This window comes from Athene noctua, chromosome 2 (genome assembly GCF_965140245.1).
Source record: "Athene noctua chromosome 2, bAthNoc1.hap1.1, whole genome shotgun sequence".
NCBI lineage: Eukaryota > Metazoa > Chordata > Aves > Strigiformes > Strigidae > Athene > Athene noctua.
The window spans coordinates 58279443-58297994 of NC_134038.1; the positions used below are offsets into that span (position 1 = coordinate 58279443).

Consider the following 18552-nt stretch of genomic DNA (forward strand, 5'->3'; position numbering starts at 1 on the left):
CCAACACTACTTGACACCAGTCAGAATCATGCAGGTTATGGGCTGGCCTTTTAATTGCAGCTCCAGGAAGTGGGTCATGCTTTCACTATGAATTTGTTTGATGAAAAGGCATTTTTGTGAAGCACAAGTCCTGTCCTCTTAATTTTTCCACAGCTGAGGTGACTGAGGTATGATTCTCATTTGATTGGAAGGCAAATAAAATCATCAGTAAGCACTCTGCCTGACCAAGCAAATGTGGAACCAGCTACGCTGTGTAAGAAATGATGCTCACCATCCTTACCGTTAGCTCAAGAAAGCAAGAGCAACGCAATGTCATTTTAAAGAACTTTTTATTAGTAACCATAAACAAGGAATTGCATTGCAGTACCACATAACATGAAAACAAGCAGAAGACAATTCTATTGCCTTTCTCTGTTAGAGCTGATGCCCCGGGTGTACCTGAAGGCGCACAGATGGTACATGCGCAGTGACAGCACAGAAGCAGAAGTTCAAAGGGGAAGGGTTTGTGCTTTGGGCCTGTTAATGTCCAAAAAGTGCATCTCCTGTTTGGGATTTTTTTTTTTCCCCCCCCCCCCCTTTATTAAAAGAGGGGATTGGGGAAGGGGAACCAGCTTTAACAGAAATACAGCTCAAATACACTCCTCATTGTATCTTCATTTCACTTTCTAATTCACAGGTACTGTAACCACCAGCCCCTTCAATAGAAAGGGGCCCATCTTAAATGTCTCCACCAAAGCTGGGCCTTGGCCTCTACCTGCCCTGTAAGATGGGCCCTGAGAACGTAGCCTGTCTCTATATATGCGTCAACTTAACCGGTGCTTATTTCCACCAGCCTTTGGAAGCCAGCCTCCTGCAGAAGTTGCACCAACTCAGGCCCACATCCTTTATTTCTAGCTTTAGCAGCTCCTGAAATCCAGTTTAACCATCCTACACTGAAGTGTTTGGCCTACAGCCTGTCCTAGAAAAGCTGAAGCACTGTTGGCTCCCATGGCTGAGCATTGACCTCACTGGTTAGAGAAACACTGGGAGAACCCATAGCTTAATGTAAGTGCTACAACTGTATAGGAAGCACCAAGAATGTATCTTTTCATACTGGATTCTCACCTTCTCACTCTTGCAGGGTTTTTTTAAATAAATTGGTTAATGAAACAGGTCTTTTCCAGTTGTGACTATACATTAGATAGCATGGCACCTTGAAAGACTTATCTGCTTAAAAATGTATATTAGCTATAGAAGGGCCTGTTCCACATGGCTTCCTCTAGAACTGTTCTACAAAAACCATTTTGACGACCTTTGCAGGCGGCAGCGGCTTCTGTCTTATTTCAAAGAGAGGGCCCAGGCTCCCTGCGTACCTGACACTCAGTGCAGCCAGGCACTGCCGCTGCAGAACAGCCTGGCCCCAGGAGAAACAGGAAAGTTACTGAATTGCAGCTCAGCGCAAATAAACAGGTGAAGCTACCATCATGTAATATTTGCTGTGTCTATTTGATAACTATGTGGCTCCAGCTCCTGAGTATGCCTTATGACACTTGTTGAGTGTGGACTACCATGGTAGAATTCATTCACAAAGTTCTGCTTGTCAGTGTTGTAATGTTTCAACTCTCTGGAATTCAGTGCTGCTGAAAGTGGCGTTAACTGCTTTTGAAGTACAGAAAGCTGATGGAAACTTGCAGTGCAGCATCCTATCAGCTCAGACACTGAGCACTCGCCTCTCTGGCAGCAATTCTCAAAATTCTTTAAGGTGGTATAACCACATTTAGTTACTGTTTTTGCAGAAGGGGACCCTGGGGCAGGGAAAGGCTCACAGCTTGTGCCAGGTCAACTAAGCAGCAAGAGTAGCTCCAGAATATGTCGAGCCTAGAGTGCAGGGAGGGCAGTGGGCTCCCTTTGCTTTGGGCTGCCAGAGCCCGTGGGTGCTGCCCAGCGCCCGCCCTGGCCCACAGGAGCTTGCACCAGCTCTCCCAGTGGGAGGGGACTGCAGCACTGGACTCGACTGAGCTGCCACAGGGACAACGCTCATAAACTTGGGCTTACGTGTCAGGAAAAGGGTTCTGTGTCTTTGCGTATCACGTCAGACTGAGCTAATGCCCCTCTTGCGGTTTTTCTACCAGGAAATTCTGGTGAGTAGTAATTTCAGGTACCCAAAAAAATCTGAAACACAGTAGTAAAAATCAGACAGAAACAACAAAACAGATCTTTATAGATGGAATTGATATTCATAAACATTCTCAGATTGGCCTTAAGATACATACGTACAAAAGAAGCTCCAAGTTACCAACATGGAAATACTATAAAATTTTATGGTAACATTAACATAATCCATATGCTGTAGCACCAGAGCGTACAGTCGCAGCACCTTTCCCTCATGCCTGTGTGCTGTGACTGTTTCACAGATGAGACTGAGCTCGTAAGACACATTCCTAAAAGATGTACAGAGCTGCTGGATGAGGTAAAGCATGGCGGTAGCCAGCAGGAGTCTAAAGTTGGAGCTTTTAAATTAGTTTTAACCTACAGAGCATGCAGCCATTAACTACCCCTGGAAGCCGATGCTGAACTTGCCTGGAGAAAAAGAGGAGCTTGAAAGAGAGGAGAGAACAACATAATAGTGTTCTCTCCACTTCTGGTTTAAAAACTTAAAAGCAATCAGTCAAAAAACCTCCCCAAGAGACTGCCAACATTGCTCTCCCAAAGATGAGGGATGGCGATTTCCCAAAGCCTGTACTACACGCAGGACAAGTGCCCCTCAGCTACAGACCATCGGTGGTGGAAGCAGCAACACCCGGTTGGTAACAGGAAGGTGGCTGGAAATGCTGACTAGGAGCTAATGACATCACTGGGGTTACACAAGCAGTTTTATTGCTATTCTAAGAGTACTTCAACGTTTCCATCCCTTCATGCAGCCCAGCTACTGCACAGCTGTTATTCAATCATTTTCATTAACAATTCTTTGCCAAAAGAAACATCTGACTGATCTTACAAAACTATAAAAGCATGAAAAAAAGGAGACACACAGAACCTTTAAATCAGCTTCCACACAAATAATTAACACAGACAAGGGCTATAACAGGCATTTTATTTTTACCAGGTAACACCCTTCCCTGTATAAAGGAAGTCATGGGGAAAGGGAAGAAAACCACCAAACCCCCAAAGCACTACTTTTACCAGGATCATTTAAAAGGTGAGGTTTGAGAGCTGCAGCAGAGGCCTGCTTGCTTCTTCTATCGCTGCTCTGAGGCAGAGCTGGATTTGAATTCTCCACAACCGGGTTCATGTACAAAACAAGACCGATGCTGCCATCTTTAACTCCTTGGGTCTCCTACGATATATTTAAACAGACCTTGGGCACATTAATAAAGCTAAAAAAAAATTAAAGTATTTTTAAAATTCATGGGAGGGAGCTCACTGTGTGAATCCCACATTCTTTGCAGCAGTAATTCACTCTAAAATACTTATGGAGTGCAAACTGTATTAGGGGGCTGAAAGCGTTAACTCTAATAAAGATAATAGCCAACAAACACATAAATAAGACTCATTTCCTTTTTAAAACATCCTGGGAAAATCAATTCCCACTGCATGATTGATGGAGACTTCCTAAATTTTAATAAATATATTACACATATTTACAAGCTTCTGATTTCATCCTCTGACGCCAATGCAAAGTTCTGACTGCAAATAGGACATGGCGGGCAGCGCCGCGGGGCGCGCAGGCAAACGGCTGCAGTGGATTTGGGATGCTAGCGCAAGCGGCGAGATGGAAAGCTAAAAATAGCCCGCTCCGCGGAGAGCCAGGCAACCAGCGAGATGAGCTCCTTCAGGCTTTGTGTGACAAACCAACCCGCTGCTTTTTCTTCTGCGGAATGAAATGCCAGGATAATGTGGAGCAACTGTGCCAGAGAGGAAGGGATGGGAGGGAAGGGGAGAGTCAGCCCTTCACACCACGTTTTCTGAAGCCTGCCACAGCGTGTGTCAGCAGCCCGGAGAGTTTTTCCCCAAGAGAAAAGGGAGGTTATTCAGGCCCTGCCTCATGGCAGCTCTGCGTGAACAACAGAGTGGTTTTACAACCACCACGTTGTTGTTCAGCGTTTGTGCCCTGCCCGGCCCTGAGCCAAGGACTGCTGGGCACCCCGGGAAGGCAAAGCCAGATGGCGAAGCTCTGCCGCCTCCCCAGAGCCGCCTCGGGCACTGCCACGGCCGAGGGGGGCACAGCTGGGCCGTGAGGGACTCATTTGCCTTTACACACTCAGAATTTCCTTAGTCCTTGATCCTGCAACATCCTCAATACCTCTCAAAGGGGAAATAACCGTGCTGGATACCCTGCACCTCAGTGGCTTGAGGATGTCAGGGAAGAGGACTGAGCAGAGGACTGAGTGATTGTAATGTGTGGCTGGGGCATTTCCAGGAGAAAACGATAACAGCAACAGGGGAGATGCAAAGGTGCAAGAGATTTCCTCTGTTTCTTTCAGTCGAATTTTCCTGATGCACTGTGCAGCAAACACACGGCCTGGTTTTGGCACAGAAACAAGAAAAAGTGCTGATGTGACTTGAGATCAGGCGACTCTTCCAGCAACAGGAGACCTTTCAAATCAGCCTGTCTGTGCCACTCACCCCCTGCAGTCCTACATCCGCATCTCACACCAGTACGCCAGGTGCTTTAACATGCAAGACACTATTCCAGAGGTACCCCGAGGAGAGGGCCATGACAGCTGACCTTACACGGGACAGCTATGAGGGAGTTAGCCTTGAGCCCTGCTTTTCCTGTTTGCATTGGTTCAGAAAAATGAAAAACATTATTTCAACAAACCCTGCGTATGCAAAAATTATCATTTTCCAAGGGGGTGTTTAAAGAAAAAAAAGGATGGATGAATCCCTGGGAAGGTTTAAGATGACTTCTGCGTGTGCTTTTCAAATTAACTTAAAAGAGAGGATATGAGTGGCTGCTCCGAAGGCTGCAATGTAACATGCAAATACATTTTGAAGGGGAAACCTTGTTCCCCCGGGCAGCAGGAGGCAGCCCACAGTGGGACTGGAGCTCAGCCACTGCGAGGGAGCCAACCACCCCTGGCGCCCCGCGGCCCCCACACCGTGCCTTACCAGGGCAGTCTGCCTTCTCTTGGGCTCTTCAATGCACGAGATTTGGGCAAGAGAATTTGTTTTGATTAATACATCTTTAAAATCATGTTACAGAAATCCAGTCCCAGCTACTTTGGAGCAGTTCTGAGGTATCTCACATTAATCCAAAGTATAGAAATGTTAATAAATAGATCTGAAACTTTTCTGCTATGTCATTCTATAATACACTGCTATATAGATATTAAATATGCCTCAGGGTATTAAAAATTTATGAAAAAGTTACAGTAGTTGATTTTCAAGTATTATTAACTTGGCTATGTTAGCTTGTTTTTAAACACCAAAATGATCTGGCCTCAAATTATTGACTAAACTCTGGCCATGCCTGAATTTAAAAAAAAGAATTTTGAATATAAAAAAAAGTGCAAAAAAGCATGAGATGTCAGTTAACATTGTAACATTAATGGAACTTCTAAACAACTAGTCTAGCACTCTTTCATGAGTGAATTAAAAGGGGTAAAAGAATGAAAAATGATTAAAGAAGAAAACAGAGATTGCTCCCAATCTGAGACAGCACTGTCCCAAATTTCAGCAGAACACGAATTTTTACAGCCAAGTTATAAACCCCAGAAAAAATGGGGTTATCAGTGGATATGCTGTCAGACATAACTATAGCAGTATTTGTGTGTTCCACTATAATACAAATATACACCTTACCCACCGTTTTCTCTGAGTAACCACGAGAACAACTTTATAGGTATTCAGCTAAAATTAGAAGCCTCCCTTATTTCCCATCCTCCCCATAAACTGTACAACTCTGTCTACTGCTAAAATTCACTGCTACTAGTAGTCATCATCATACATTCAAGATAGAAAGTAAACTACTAAAACCTGCTCAGGAGACACTTAGAAGTACACTAAGGCTTAAAAAGTACAGCAGCTCAGGGGAATGGCCAACCACATGGGTGAAGAGCTTTGTCGCGTATTTTGCCCCAGGACACAGATTTGTAGAGTTCTGTGCTGAACCCTGACCTCAGAGCAACCGAAACAGTTCAAAGATAGTTTTGACCACAGTCGCTCACACTCGGTGTCTGGTGTGGGATACAACCCTCTGCTGTTTCAATTAGGACGTGAGCATTACTAGGGTGGTAATGCCAATATGACTTACTGTTTGCTACTGTGCTAACACTGACACTTCGTTAGATTTGGTTCTTCATTAAACAGTTTTCAGCTCATCTCCTGAAAAATGATTCAAAGCATGGTTAAAAAAAAGACTGAAAGCAAGAAAAGGCTTTCTAGTTTTAACACACACATACAAAAGAGGCAACAATTTCAAACTATTGATTTTCTTCCAGTGCGCACAGCTGACCCGTTGCGTATCATTCTGCACAGATCTAAGCATCGCCTTCTTGTCTGCGAACCGTGAGAGTAGGAAATCCTGTGATCTAATGCAAATTCAAGCCAGTCAAGTGAAACGAAGCAACGGAATGGTAATCCAGTTTCAGTGACCTTGCCTGTGGATGATGACCTCACGAAGACAGAAGCAAAGAAAAAGGCACAAGGCTCAGATCTCATTGATAGTCCTTTCAGAGGGGCAGTATTCAGAGGTTCCCGGCGATGACATGTAGAAGGACTGTGTTTTCCTTTTTAACCTGGCTCGCTTGTTGGCCAGAGATAGGCTGCGCCGGCTTGAATTGATGATTTCTGAAATAAACTTCTTGCAGTCCACACACACCTCCATCGTGCTCCAGTCCTCCATCAATTCTTTGGGAAACTCCTCATGTGACTTATCCACAGATTTGGACCTTGAGGTCAACCTGAAAGGCAAAAGAGCAGGACCTGTCACAGCAGCACTGCAGTGGGCCCAAGGGAACCCTTCAGGAAACAGCACATTGGAACAGTCTGAATTTAAATCTTCCTTTCTCCTGTCCCAGAAATGACATCAAGAGACCAAACACCAGAGAGGACAGCTTCTGCCTGGTTCAGCAAGACTGCGGCGTCACTGACTGTGGGCTTGTGTAACACTTACCTTGGCAAAAACAATCTGACTAATAAATTTAAATAGATGATGTGTTTGACTAATGTGACACAGCATCATAGCACTAGTGATTAATGCAGAGGGTTTATACTGTAGATCCCCTCAAAAAGGAGCATTTCTTTTATATTTAATTTCTCAGATTAGCTTTGACAATCATCTCTGTATAAGATACCACACCAGTAGATAACTTGATAACACCAAAGTGAAAAAAAAATAGTGAAAATTAGAATTAGAAAAACTAAGGGGAAAAAAAGATAAATCTGTGCAAGGCATCACTGAATTCCCATTCAGTGAGTGATTCTAGCCCGTGAGATTTATCTCTGGAGAGTCTATTCACTCCAGAAAAAAGACATGCTAAGGATATTTTTGCAGAGGTGCTACAGAAATACGATTGTCCCAAACTCATATAATTTTTCACCTGTAACCTGAAAAGGTTTAAGACATGCTGTTACAATTGCTATTTCTGTAAATCAAAGCAATGAGTGGAAGTTTCAGGCTTCAGAAAAACTACTACAAGCATTAGAAACACTGGCAACTACAAAACAGGTAGATAGCATCTTCTTAATGACTGATAACTCACTATGAAACACTTAGGAAGCATGTGAGCGTGGGTTCTTTCTCACCTGGACATGCTCCGCAGTGAATGGCGGTGACTGGTAGAGGGTTTCTCTGGCCTCATAAAGCTGTCTCCTCTTTGCAGGGTTGAAGGTCCCAGTGAGAAGATGGGGAGAGTAGAATATGGCTTTGATGGCAACCGCATCTGCAAGAATAGCAGAAGAAAATGCAGGATCATTGCAAAGATAACAGCTTTCTAGAAAGGGTCTAACCATAAGCTTACTTACTTTTTTGCAACACTGTGAGCATACAGGCCTGTGTAAGAAAGCAAGAGCATGAATCATTTCATTGGGAAAAATTACATTTAAATCAAGAATAAGGGATAAATATTTTCAGGAGTTAGAATCCTCCCCCATCCCCCCATTAAACAAACATTTTAATTTTTAAAGCTTCTTCGATGTAATAACTTCACTTAGAGCATGAAGCTAAAACCAAGGAGAAATGCTAAACAAGAATTACATCTAAATTAAAAGCTATTAAAAAAAACAAAGCAGTTTTTCCTATAAAGAAACCTCCTTCGGTAAGTGAGACAATAAGACAGTGATTCCATAGCTCTCCAGACTTACTGTCTCACTGTTCAACTTAAAATTTTTCATTTTGCCTTCATATGACTGCTTTTCCCTTCTCCCCCAGCCAATACTCCAAAAAGAATATAAAAGGTAAACTGCCTTAAAATGTTTTCCCCAACAACAGAGATTACGGAACTGTTGACTAGGGAGCCTGAGTAAATTCCATCTCACTCTCCCATGAACATAAAAACCCCAGATGAGTGTTTCTCTCACTTTTAGCCAAGATTTTCAGTCCAAGGACGTAATTCTGTCACTTAGGAAGGAACTGCTTTTGCATAATTTCTTTTTAACATCAGATATTACAGAAATAAAAGCAATCAACAGTATACAGTGGAAACATTTGAGGGTTCCTAACGTGTAAATCAAGTTGTCCCTCTGAAACCGTACTCATTTATTAACAGATATTAAATATTTACCTCTTACAGAACTGGCAAGTATAGGACCAGGTAAAGAAAGAAAACCTTCTTGTTCGACAGCAAAAGCAGAGCTAAAAGAAGAACAGAGGAGTCCACAATGTTAGGCAAGGTCCCGCCCAGTAATGACTTCACCTATCAGCTGCAATCAGTGAGACCACAGTTGCAGTACTACATCCAGTTCTGGGGTCCACACTTCTGAGATTATATTGAAGAGAATGGTCCAGAATTGTACCTTCATATATTTAGAAATACTCCTTAATATTTTACCTAAATTAAATACTTGACAATTTATTAACTTACTTTTACTTCACCCTCACTGATGTTTATATCATTACTACACAAAAAAGCAATGGGAAGGTAGGAGTAACAGGAGTAAGGAAGGATCACTGTTACGATGGAAGAACACAAGAACAAATGGGCATAAATTCCATAAATTCAACCATGAATACATTTAGGCTGGAAGTGGTTCCTAACCATTCGGGTCATGATCTGGGACACAAAATTTTTGCTGCTGACAACATTTGATGATTTTCTTCCAATCCTACATTCTTGAAAACTAGAGAAGGTGCAGGAAAGAGCTATTGTAGCAATCTTACTTGATGAAAACCTGCTTTATAGTGGGATAATAACTCCCATCTATTCAGTTTATTCAAAGGAGGGGTAGGGATCATGGCTTAAGAACATTTACAGGAAGGAAAGGCATTGAACAATGAAAATTTGTGCAGTGAAACAAAAGATGACATACTAAGATCCACAGATGCAGGTGAGGCTACATAAATCTGCTTAGAAATAAAAGTGAACAATTTTAATAGCAGGGTAAATTACTTAAAGCATCAGTTTATGTTGAGATTTGATAAAAGCTCATTACTAAGCTTTATATATCATGACAAAAGGCAACAGATGAATCTAATGAATGACATTTTAAGATTCTTGTTCCTCCACCTTAAATGTATTAGATCTTTAAATTAAATCTGCATACTAGACACAAGGAGGCCTGTAGGCAAAATACACTGTGAAGTCAAAATACACTTGCTGGAGGTATTCAAGCAGAACTAGTCAAAAGTGGGAGAAAAGGTCACTGCTTCTATTCATAAATACCAATTCCCCATCTGCAGTTTACAGGAAAAAAAAAGCGATAGTGAATGCATTGTCTAATACTAAGCCTCCTTCTGGGGTCACATGTCGTCTGACTTCTCTGAAGGCTTTCATTCCCTCTTTGCTTGATAGTAAAGATTCACATATAGTTTCCTACTGCTATCCGTAATTCTATTTTTTGAAACAGAAATGCTAAGCAATACTGCACAAGGCATGGCGACAGAAATCACTTCAGTCAATGAGGTTTAAAACATATACGTACAAATACGCTCTGATAATTGCAAACACTACTGCATTTTTATAGACAATCTGAACAAACAAGCTATTTCCGTGAAAAGTTTGGATGTTTCTGCATGTAATTCAAGGAAGCTGACCCATGTGTCATACATTTAAGGGGATGTTTGGTGGATCTCTCTTCTTTCTCTCCAATACAGGGTAAGAAACAAATGTGTAAATGGGAGGCTTGTGCGACCAGACTCCCTCAATGAGCTTCGGAGCCTCCACAGACTCAGCCCTACCTTCCCTTTCTTGAGAGCAGTGTAGACATCTTTATATTGCTGGTACTTTTCCAGCTCTGCCTTCACCAGCACCTGACGGATGTGCATGACCTCCTCCACCGTCAGAGCCAGACATTCCACTGGGTAACAGAACTCCTCCTGGAAGCCAAAAAACCTGTATTATTTCAAAGCCAAATGGCTTCTTCCAGACTTCAACCTAGACAACCAGCCACCTGGTTAGTAACTCCAGAAACAGAGGGTTTCTCCCTTCCAACTGGAATAGCACTGGCTCATTCATGGGCATCACATGAGTTCCAAACCACTGGAGGCTGTGTAAGTGTGACCTAGATGGTCTGATGTTCAGCCTTCACAACAATGACAATTTCAGTGACAATTCATCTTTTCTCCTCAAACCACTTGACCCTTCTCTCCATTTGTCTTGCCTTATGAAGATTTGTTTCAAACCAATCAATGTTCAGGTTTATAGTTTGAAAGGGAAAAGGTAATTTGGCAGATGGTGTTACTTTTAAGTATACTGTTTGAAGACATGTAATTTCTTTGAGACTCTGTGATGCCCAGAGTGGCCAAGGAAAGTTGTTAGTAGCCCATTCTAGCAGAATTTTTTATTCAGTGGTACCACATCTTGGTGCTCACATGATCAGAATCCCACCAAGACTACAAAAAGTTACATCAGTTCAGGCAAAAAAGTTCTACTTTCTGCCCCAGAAAAGTAACAGTAACAATTTAGGCTTTATAGAATAATCTGCAAATATAAAGCAGGAGGACTGGTTACTCAGTGTTGCATTAATAATGGCAGAGACTCAAATAGAGACTAACAACACAACCTTCCACTGATGAAATTTTGTATCTGTTCTTATTACAGCATTTAGGAGAATACTGAGCAGAGAACTCCTAAATTTGGTACCAGAGAATAAAAAGCACTAACCCAATTTGTAATCCAGCCCTGTAGTTGATTATACATTTCCAACAGAAAGACAGAAACCTCTGTGGGAACTTCCATCACTTTATGCTTAGTGAACCTTTTCAGTCAACCCAGAGGGGCTACTGTGCGGTAATGACAATGACATGTAATGCTCTCTGAATAAATGAAGGAAATTCCTCCTGCAAATACAAAGATGTGGCTGACAGTTTGGAGATCTCGTTTACAAATTGAAGTGATGAATCGGACTAGTAGTGAAATGCTACATTTCCATGTAGTCAGAGGTCTGTTCTGTCTTTCCATTAGATTCAAAAGAAAATCTTTCTACATTGCAGACCTGGCAAACATTAGCATTTAGGAACCACCACATTTTTAAAAACTGTTGTCTTACCTATCTAGAAAGGGAACACAAAGAAACTTCACTCTGTTTAAGGTACCCCACAAAAGACTAGAATTGAATTAACTTTGTTAGATTTGCAAGCTAAACCTTTGGGGTATAGAATCTCTAGTTGTCTGGAAAGAACAAACTACATCGAGAGCAAATGCAGTTTGCTCTGAGGTGTAAAACTGCACAGCCAAAACAAAGTAACTTCTGTTCCTTATAAGCAACTTTGCAGCCAACCAGCAGCCCTCAGCATTTCATTCTGGGTTCTCCCCATAGCAACTGCCTCGCTATGGAGAAGGCACGGCCGAAGGCTGGGGCGAGACGGGAGAGGAAGTGGGTGGGAGAGCGGGATGCATACAATGCCAGCAACACCCCTCGATTCTGCATCGTGGGAGACTGAGAGAAACTGTCCGAGGTGAATGCGGCCGACTGAATGCTTGTAATCAATCAGAGCTTTAAGTCCTTTAGAAATACATTTCTTACTTGAAGCTCTTCCTTCCCCCTCATGAACGCCCATTCCTTTAATTTACAGAACGATGACGTCAGGGAATATTGCTCCTTGGAAGAAAGTCTGCGGATCTGCTACAGGTGTAGAGCAGGTACTAGGGGAATAGTGTGGGCCTGTTGTTGTACCAATCGGAAATGATTATCACTGAAGCAAATAGAAATAGCTAGCAGGCAACAGGGGAAACATAGAAAATGTTCACATGTTTAAATGCTAATGTTTTAATTCCAGAGGTTACACAAGGACAACAAAATGTTAATGCAACATTAAATGGAAGATAAATATTATGCTGATTTCAGAAAAGAGCGTGATATTTTTTTCCCCTTTTCAGAATAGAAATAAGTACATAAGAAAATATTTTGTTTCTACACTACCTCTAAGGCATTGAAATTAATTAAAATTACGCTAAGCACTGACTAAACTTCATTAAACGATGATGCTTTGGAGTTATTGCTCAAACTTCCAACAATAATCTACACTCAAGTTAGGCAGCTCCAAGTGAGAGAACTTCAGCTCTGTGTAACACCTGCATACAACAGAACGTACTAAAGACAAAATGTGGTTTGAATGGCCTTGATTTTCTGGAACTGTACTCAATACTCATTTTAATATTAAAGACAGGTTGGTATTCTTATTTTCAAAGGAAAAAAAAAGATCTGACTTAGAAATAGTATTTTGAACTTGAAGTTTCCAAGATCCTCATGAGAATTGGCTTAACACTTTGACTGTGCAGGGTTATTATCAACACCGTAATAGCTTAAGGTGTGTATGTGGGTTTGGTTTTTTTTTTGCTTGGGAAAAGCAAGTGGTAAGAATTACACATGTGTAATGTGAAATAAAGTGCTTTGTAGGTCATTCTCAGCATACATGCACCTAATAGCTCCTTATGACTAACACATTTTTACACTAATACATTCCTTGTAAAACTTCTCATTATAGGGTGTCACTAGGCAATCAGATGAGCTGCCCCAGCGAATTGCAATATGAAGAAGTGCCAGACTGGCCTCTAAATTCTGCAATTCACAATTAGTCAAGCACTCTAAACTCTCGTTGCTCTTGCAGACTGAAAGTTTCTAAGAAGTCAGCTGGATATCTCAACTATAAACTCTCCAACAGGTTTCACACTTGTACAGGTTGAGACAAGAAAAAGAAGGAAAAAATTAAATTATTTATGTTCACTTCTACATAGTGGAAAATGATTCAGTTTTTCTTTTCAGTGGATTTGCCTTCCCTAGTACATAGCTATTAGTTATTCTGCAAATTCTGATACGTAAGTGTGCTGAGGACCAAAACCATATGTAGGTTTTCAAGTCAAACAGATTGCAAATGCCCTTCCATTCTACATAGTGTATCTTGTTAGAAACATAAAACCTTATTCTTTTCAACATAGTCCAAGGATTACAATAGTTTTGCTGAATTTTTTGCTGCAGAATCTTCATGTGCTGTAACATTTAAGGTCTGTTCCATTGATAATCTTGTGATGTTGCATTTTTAGTTTGCTGTCCTTTCAGAACTGATTTCTTTTCCCCGTGAGGTGATTGAAGACATACAAATATCCTACACACACTGAAATCAATGTCAATCAGGTGCAATGTCCCAGCCTAAGCTTTAATTCTTGCCACAGCTTAGGAAGTGCTCCCCTAGGAGGGAACATGCTGGTGAAGGTGATTTCCAAAGCCAGCAAAAAGAGGCAAACCTTTGCGGGTTTCCACCTGCTGGCAAAAGCTCTCTCACAGAGATAGTACATAGCCCCTGCCACCCCACACATGGCTGCTTCAACGGGATGAGAGCTGAGCAGAGAAGCTGTTTGCATAGTTGAAAAAAGTGGTCTGAAAGTCATCCTTGGAAATAAACTGGTTATCCTAGGAACCTGAACAATAGATAGGAAGCAGAGAAGCGAATGCTGTGTATAAACGAAACCATTAGCTTTGGTCCTCTGGGTCATGAAAAATAATAATGATAATAATAATAGTAATAATTAAAAAAGCAAACAGACTACAAAGGCATTCATATGTACAACTCAGGACACTGGCTTCATCTCACTGATTAAGCACCGAGTCAGCTCACAACAGTGAGCACACCACCAGGCTGACCCCCTGAAAAGTCACTGAGCTGCCCCTGCTTTTCCACGGAGCACTGGAGGGTGACGTATCAAAAGGACTATGTTTGGCATCTTTCCAAGTCTGTTTCCCCTCCCCACCTACTTAGGTCTAACTCCCTCTGTCTGATGAGATGCCAGTTCACAAAACCATCGTTAGTATGCAAGGCAGACCAGTTTCTTGCTAATCCTGCTAAGAGACTGTAGCAAACTCCTGCCTGTTTTCACTGGCATTGAGGGCTATTTATTGACGAGGCCTCTTTCACCTTGGAGAGAAACTGCAGTCACAGGATCAGGTGATAAGAAATGAAACTCCATCAATCCTGGAGGAAGGGATGAAGAAGTGTGAAGTCAAATATAAAGTAAATCATATTCGGCACTTATTGAGAAGTATTCGCTCCGGGAACGGCAATGTTACATATGCAGCATCTGGCACAGCCATGGAAAGAACCTGGCATCCCTCCGGGGAAGGAAAGACTTGCAGTAAGCCAAAGCATGGAACTGGGCCAGTGTCAGCATATCAGAAAACATCTACCAAAACTAAAAGTATTGTGGGAGTTGTCTGTCACACCCTAGAGGGCACTATTGCCAAGTTAAAGAATTAGCTCTCTAGGTATTAAATAAAATAGGTTCTTATTAACGGAACATCATTTCACTACTGATTTTCCTTCTTTCTCACTTCATCGCCAAAACCAAGACAGGTGACAGTTCTCTAAAGATTAAAAAAGCCCAAACAAACAAAAAAACCCCAAGCACAAAAGAAACTAGTAAAATGTTTCCCATGTGTTTCCACAATAGCCTGACTTACCTAATGGCTTTTTCACCCTTTTCCTTTAGTATTTTTAAGAGGGAGTGGAATAATTGGATTAGTTTTTCTGCAATGGTTTTATTTTGTATGTATTTTTCTAGGCATATGTCAGTGAACAGACTGACAGAGCGAAAATACTTATGCGGTCAAAAAGGTCCTGTTAAAACTTGACTGACCTATTTAAAATAAACAGTCTCATATATAAGATTTTAAAGTTGCATAATCCCCTCAAATACATACAAGAACAATATTATGATGTAACATATTTAGATACACTAAAAGTGCGATGGAGCAAATGCTTCAGTATAACATATAATGCTCTCTCCCCTCCTCCCGTTAAACAGTATGTCTGTGAATGACTCAGCCTATCAGAAAATAAAGCTTGTGCTTCCATATATAGTGAGTGCAGAAGGCAATGACAGGGCAATCCATTTTATATGATCATGTCTCCAAATGCATGCTGAAGGAACCCTTCAGCTTGGTTCTGGTGTGATACATCCTGCTCCAAGTTCAGTTTGGCAGAAGTCTACTTTTGTTGTGAGTTTATCAACATGACCTGACCCTCACCTGGAATGAGCAACTACATTCTACTTGGAAGGATATAATAAACAAAACCCAGCAGAGCCTCTGAAAAGAAGAGGAGGAAGCATGTTGTGGGAATATTTGGAGATTATTTTCTTGTTCAACTTCATCGTCTAATAGGTTTGAATCCCAGTCACCATCTCTTGGGCCAACAAAAACACTCTTCAAAGCCCATTAATACCACTCATTGCACTACAAGACGAGGCAAGTGAATATTCCCTTCCTTTCAACACTAGGATGTGTTTATCGATTTCTCTATTCACCAGCACCTCATGGGGCATACTTTGATGCCTTGCTGGTAGGAAAAGAAACGAGGAACATATCCTGCATGAAATTACAAAGCACTAATCAGTATGTCAGCATAAACAAACCAGGATTTCATATCCTTTGCTGTTTATACTCTGTTGGAAAACAGCTCTCAATTAAAGCTAATTGATCAAATGTACTGTACTTTCTTTTCAAGCAATAATAAAGGTTTTTGCCTCAGTAACTTCAACAAAGTAACACAGACAAACCTTGATTTGGATTACTGAAGGAGCTTTCATATATATAAACATTAACACACAAGTTCTTAAGGTGGGAGGAAAAGAAACCATTCCATTCATTCAGACATTAACTACTTCCAAAAACTAAAAAATTCCCCCAAATCCCCAGATATATCCACTGCTTTGGAATTGTCTCTATTCAAATGGAAGATCAGTAAGGTGAAGTTCATCTGTTTTGATAACATTCTGAAATAAAAGCAAGATACATGGCTTTACTCTGAGTCCTAATCAAAGTGCAAATGTTTTCTGAGGCACCTGTACCTGGGATTTGGTTAAATATGCTAGAGAGACAAAGTTCAAATCTAGGTTTCAAAATGTCTTTAGTAGCCAAGTGCTGTTTCTGAATTGAGGAGTTTTCTTTGAGTCAAGTTCTAATCACACTGAAGCCAAGTTTTAATTTTCATTATACTCTTAGCATGCCTCTTTTTCTCTCTCCTACCACCCACTCCACTTACAAGTGATCTGGAGCTCTGTTTTGAAGGTGGTAGGAACTGTCTCACATTGGTTGGCGTTTCCTTTTCAATGGAGTGTCGTCTCTGAGGTGGCTGCCGTCTCTCAGGCTGTGGTGTAGATGATATGGGCAAGAACTTTGGAGGCACTAAAGATTCAACCAGTATAAAAAAATTAGTTCTTATATGACAGACTGTTGGATAAGATTGCTCAGTACTTAAATCAGTCTTCGATTTGACAGAATTCCCACCACTGATGGCTGAAGTTACACACCCGTACTCAGAGCATCTTCAAGTCAGGTATTACATTCATCACATTCTCCAGGTTGAGAGAATAGGAATACTCATAAAAACCAGCAAATATGGGCATGCTACTGTCCAGTTACCATTGTAAATAAATTCAATGTTTCAGGGTATTGGCTTATTCTACTTATTTCACCATCGTCCACAGAAAGTACATGCACAGATAACACGTTTCATTACAAAACCTTGCCAGTGAAACTGAACCACTTGGAAACAAATTAAAAATATTGTTACACGGTAAAACCTACAGTAACTGTGACTGAAAAAAAAGAACAGATCCTCCCCTCTTCCCAGTAAGTACTTATGAGAAACACTGGTGATTGCTATGTGTCTTTCAAACAAGTACAGTCACTGCCATGGTGACAGAGATGCAGGAAACATTTAAATTGGGTCTTAGGTTAGAATGTGTTTCTGCAGCAACAAATTCTTTTACGAGATGACCATAGGTACACTAGCCCCTTTTCACCTGTGACTTCCTCTGCAGTTCCACATCAATTTCAAGTATGAAACCTTCTGTTTCACAAAGATATCCACATACAGCGAAGGCTAATGCCTTCCAACTGTTAATCACATTTGTTCTATTCAGAAGATTCTAGAGTTCAGCTTTAGAGATTTATTCCATTAACAACACTCAGCTTCAGCTTTCTATAAAAGTTTCAGATAAAGTTCATAGAACAGAAGACAACAGAAGTGTGTAAAAGCAGCCACTGGGTGTTCTCATCAAAACTCACTCTTTCTGCTGCTGGTACCTTCTTGAGAGGGGTCTTCCACTTGTGAGGGAGAGATGCTGCTGCTACTTGCTGATTTGTGCACTGATTCCTCCTGTATGGCAAGAGGAAAAGAAACAGAATTCCTCAGGAATTGTTTTTTCTTCTCTTCCTGCTTCTTAGCACACAGAAATCACACGCTATCCAAGGTATTTTGCTCCATTCAATCACTCAAAGCCCTAGAAGAAGTCCTGAGGAAAACATGGACACTACACAGCACTGAGTAAATGGCATTTCAACACTCAGTTTTTTAAGAAACTGGGATAAATGGTACATAGTTTGGAATTCAGTGTATTTAACTACAGCATGAAAGAACAAGATCAGAGGAGAGGTGCATGAATCCACTGTAACCTGTTAATTTTCCTCATTGTATTCAAGGACTTCTAAGGATTTGCAGCTACAGCAGATATGTTAACTCAACTTTATTTCTCACACTAGCAAGGAATCAGCACTTGGATTTCTCTGGTCTCCAAAGGAATGAGAGCCACTCATACAAATTACTTGAGTAAAGAGAAATTAATCCCATCTCCACTGCACTGTTCTCTAATCCCTAATCCTGTTGCATTTCTCCTTCTGTATTTAAAAGAAAACTCATTCATCATATAAGCATGTTTCATCACAACAGCCAGGAGCAATTCCTGCAAGTGAATGAAAGTGAAAAAGCCTTTGACTAACACCTTTCAGACATCTAAAGCTTTATGCCATCCAAATTATTAAATCCTTTGCTTTCCCCTAAAACCTCTGTCTTCAGCCACCAGATACCGGCAAGATACAGATCATCACAGGAGCCTCCCAAAGGAACAGAGATGAAGGACTGAGTGTGAACGCTCTTTAGCTCTAATGTGAACGCTTTTAACCAAGGAGACTTACGTC

At 41.2% G+C, this 18552-nt stretch overlaps 1 protein-coding gene across 3 annotated transcripts in view; it reads right to left on the reverse strand.

The window, feature by feature from the left end:
* Positions 1-566: 566 nt before the first annotated feature.
* Positions 567-18552, reverse strand: part of SPIRE1 (spire type actin nucleation factor 1) — a 133123-nt gene continuing 115137 nt past the window's right edge. For 2 of the 3 annotated variants that reach the window (XM_074899269.1, XM_074899267.1), the window contains 7 exons: positions 17644-17734; positions 16616-16758; positions 10319-10456; positions 8706-8776; positions 7948-7975; positions 7729-7865; positions 567-6884 (listed from right to left, as the gene is read on the reverse strand). In XM_074899269.1, coding sequence (XP_074755370.1) covers positions 6632-6884; positions 7729-7865; positions 7948-7975; positions 8706-8776; positions 10319-10456; positions 16616-16758; positions 17644-17734 — 861 coding nt within the window. In that variant the 3' untranslated portion in view covers positions 567-6631. The remainder of the gene's footprint in view (positions 6885-7728; positions 7866-7947; positions 7976-8705; positions 8777-10318; positions 10457-16615; positions 16759-17643; positions 17735-18552) is intronic. The other variant, XM_074899268.1, reaches the window with a different exon arrangement.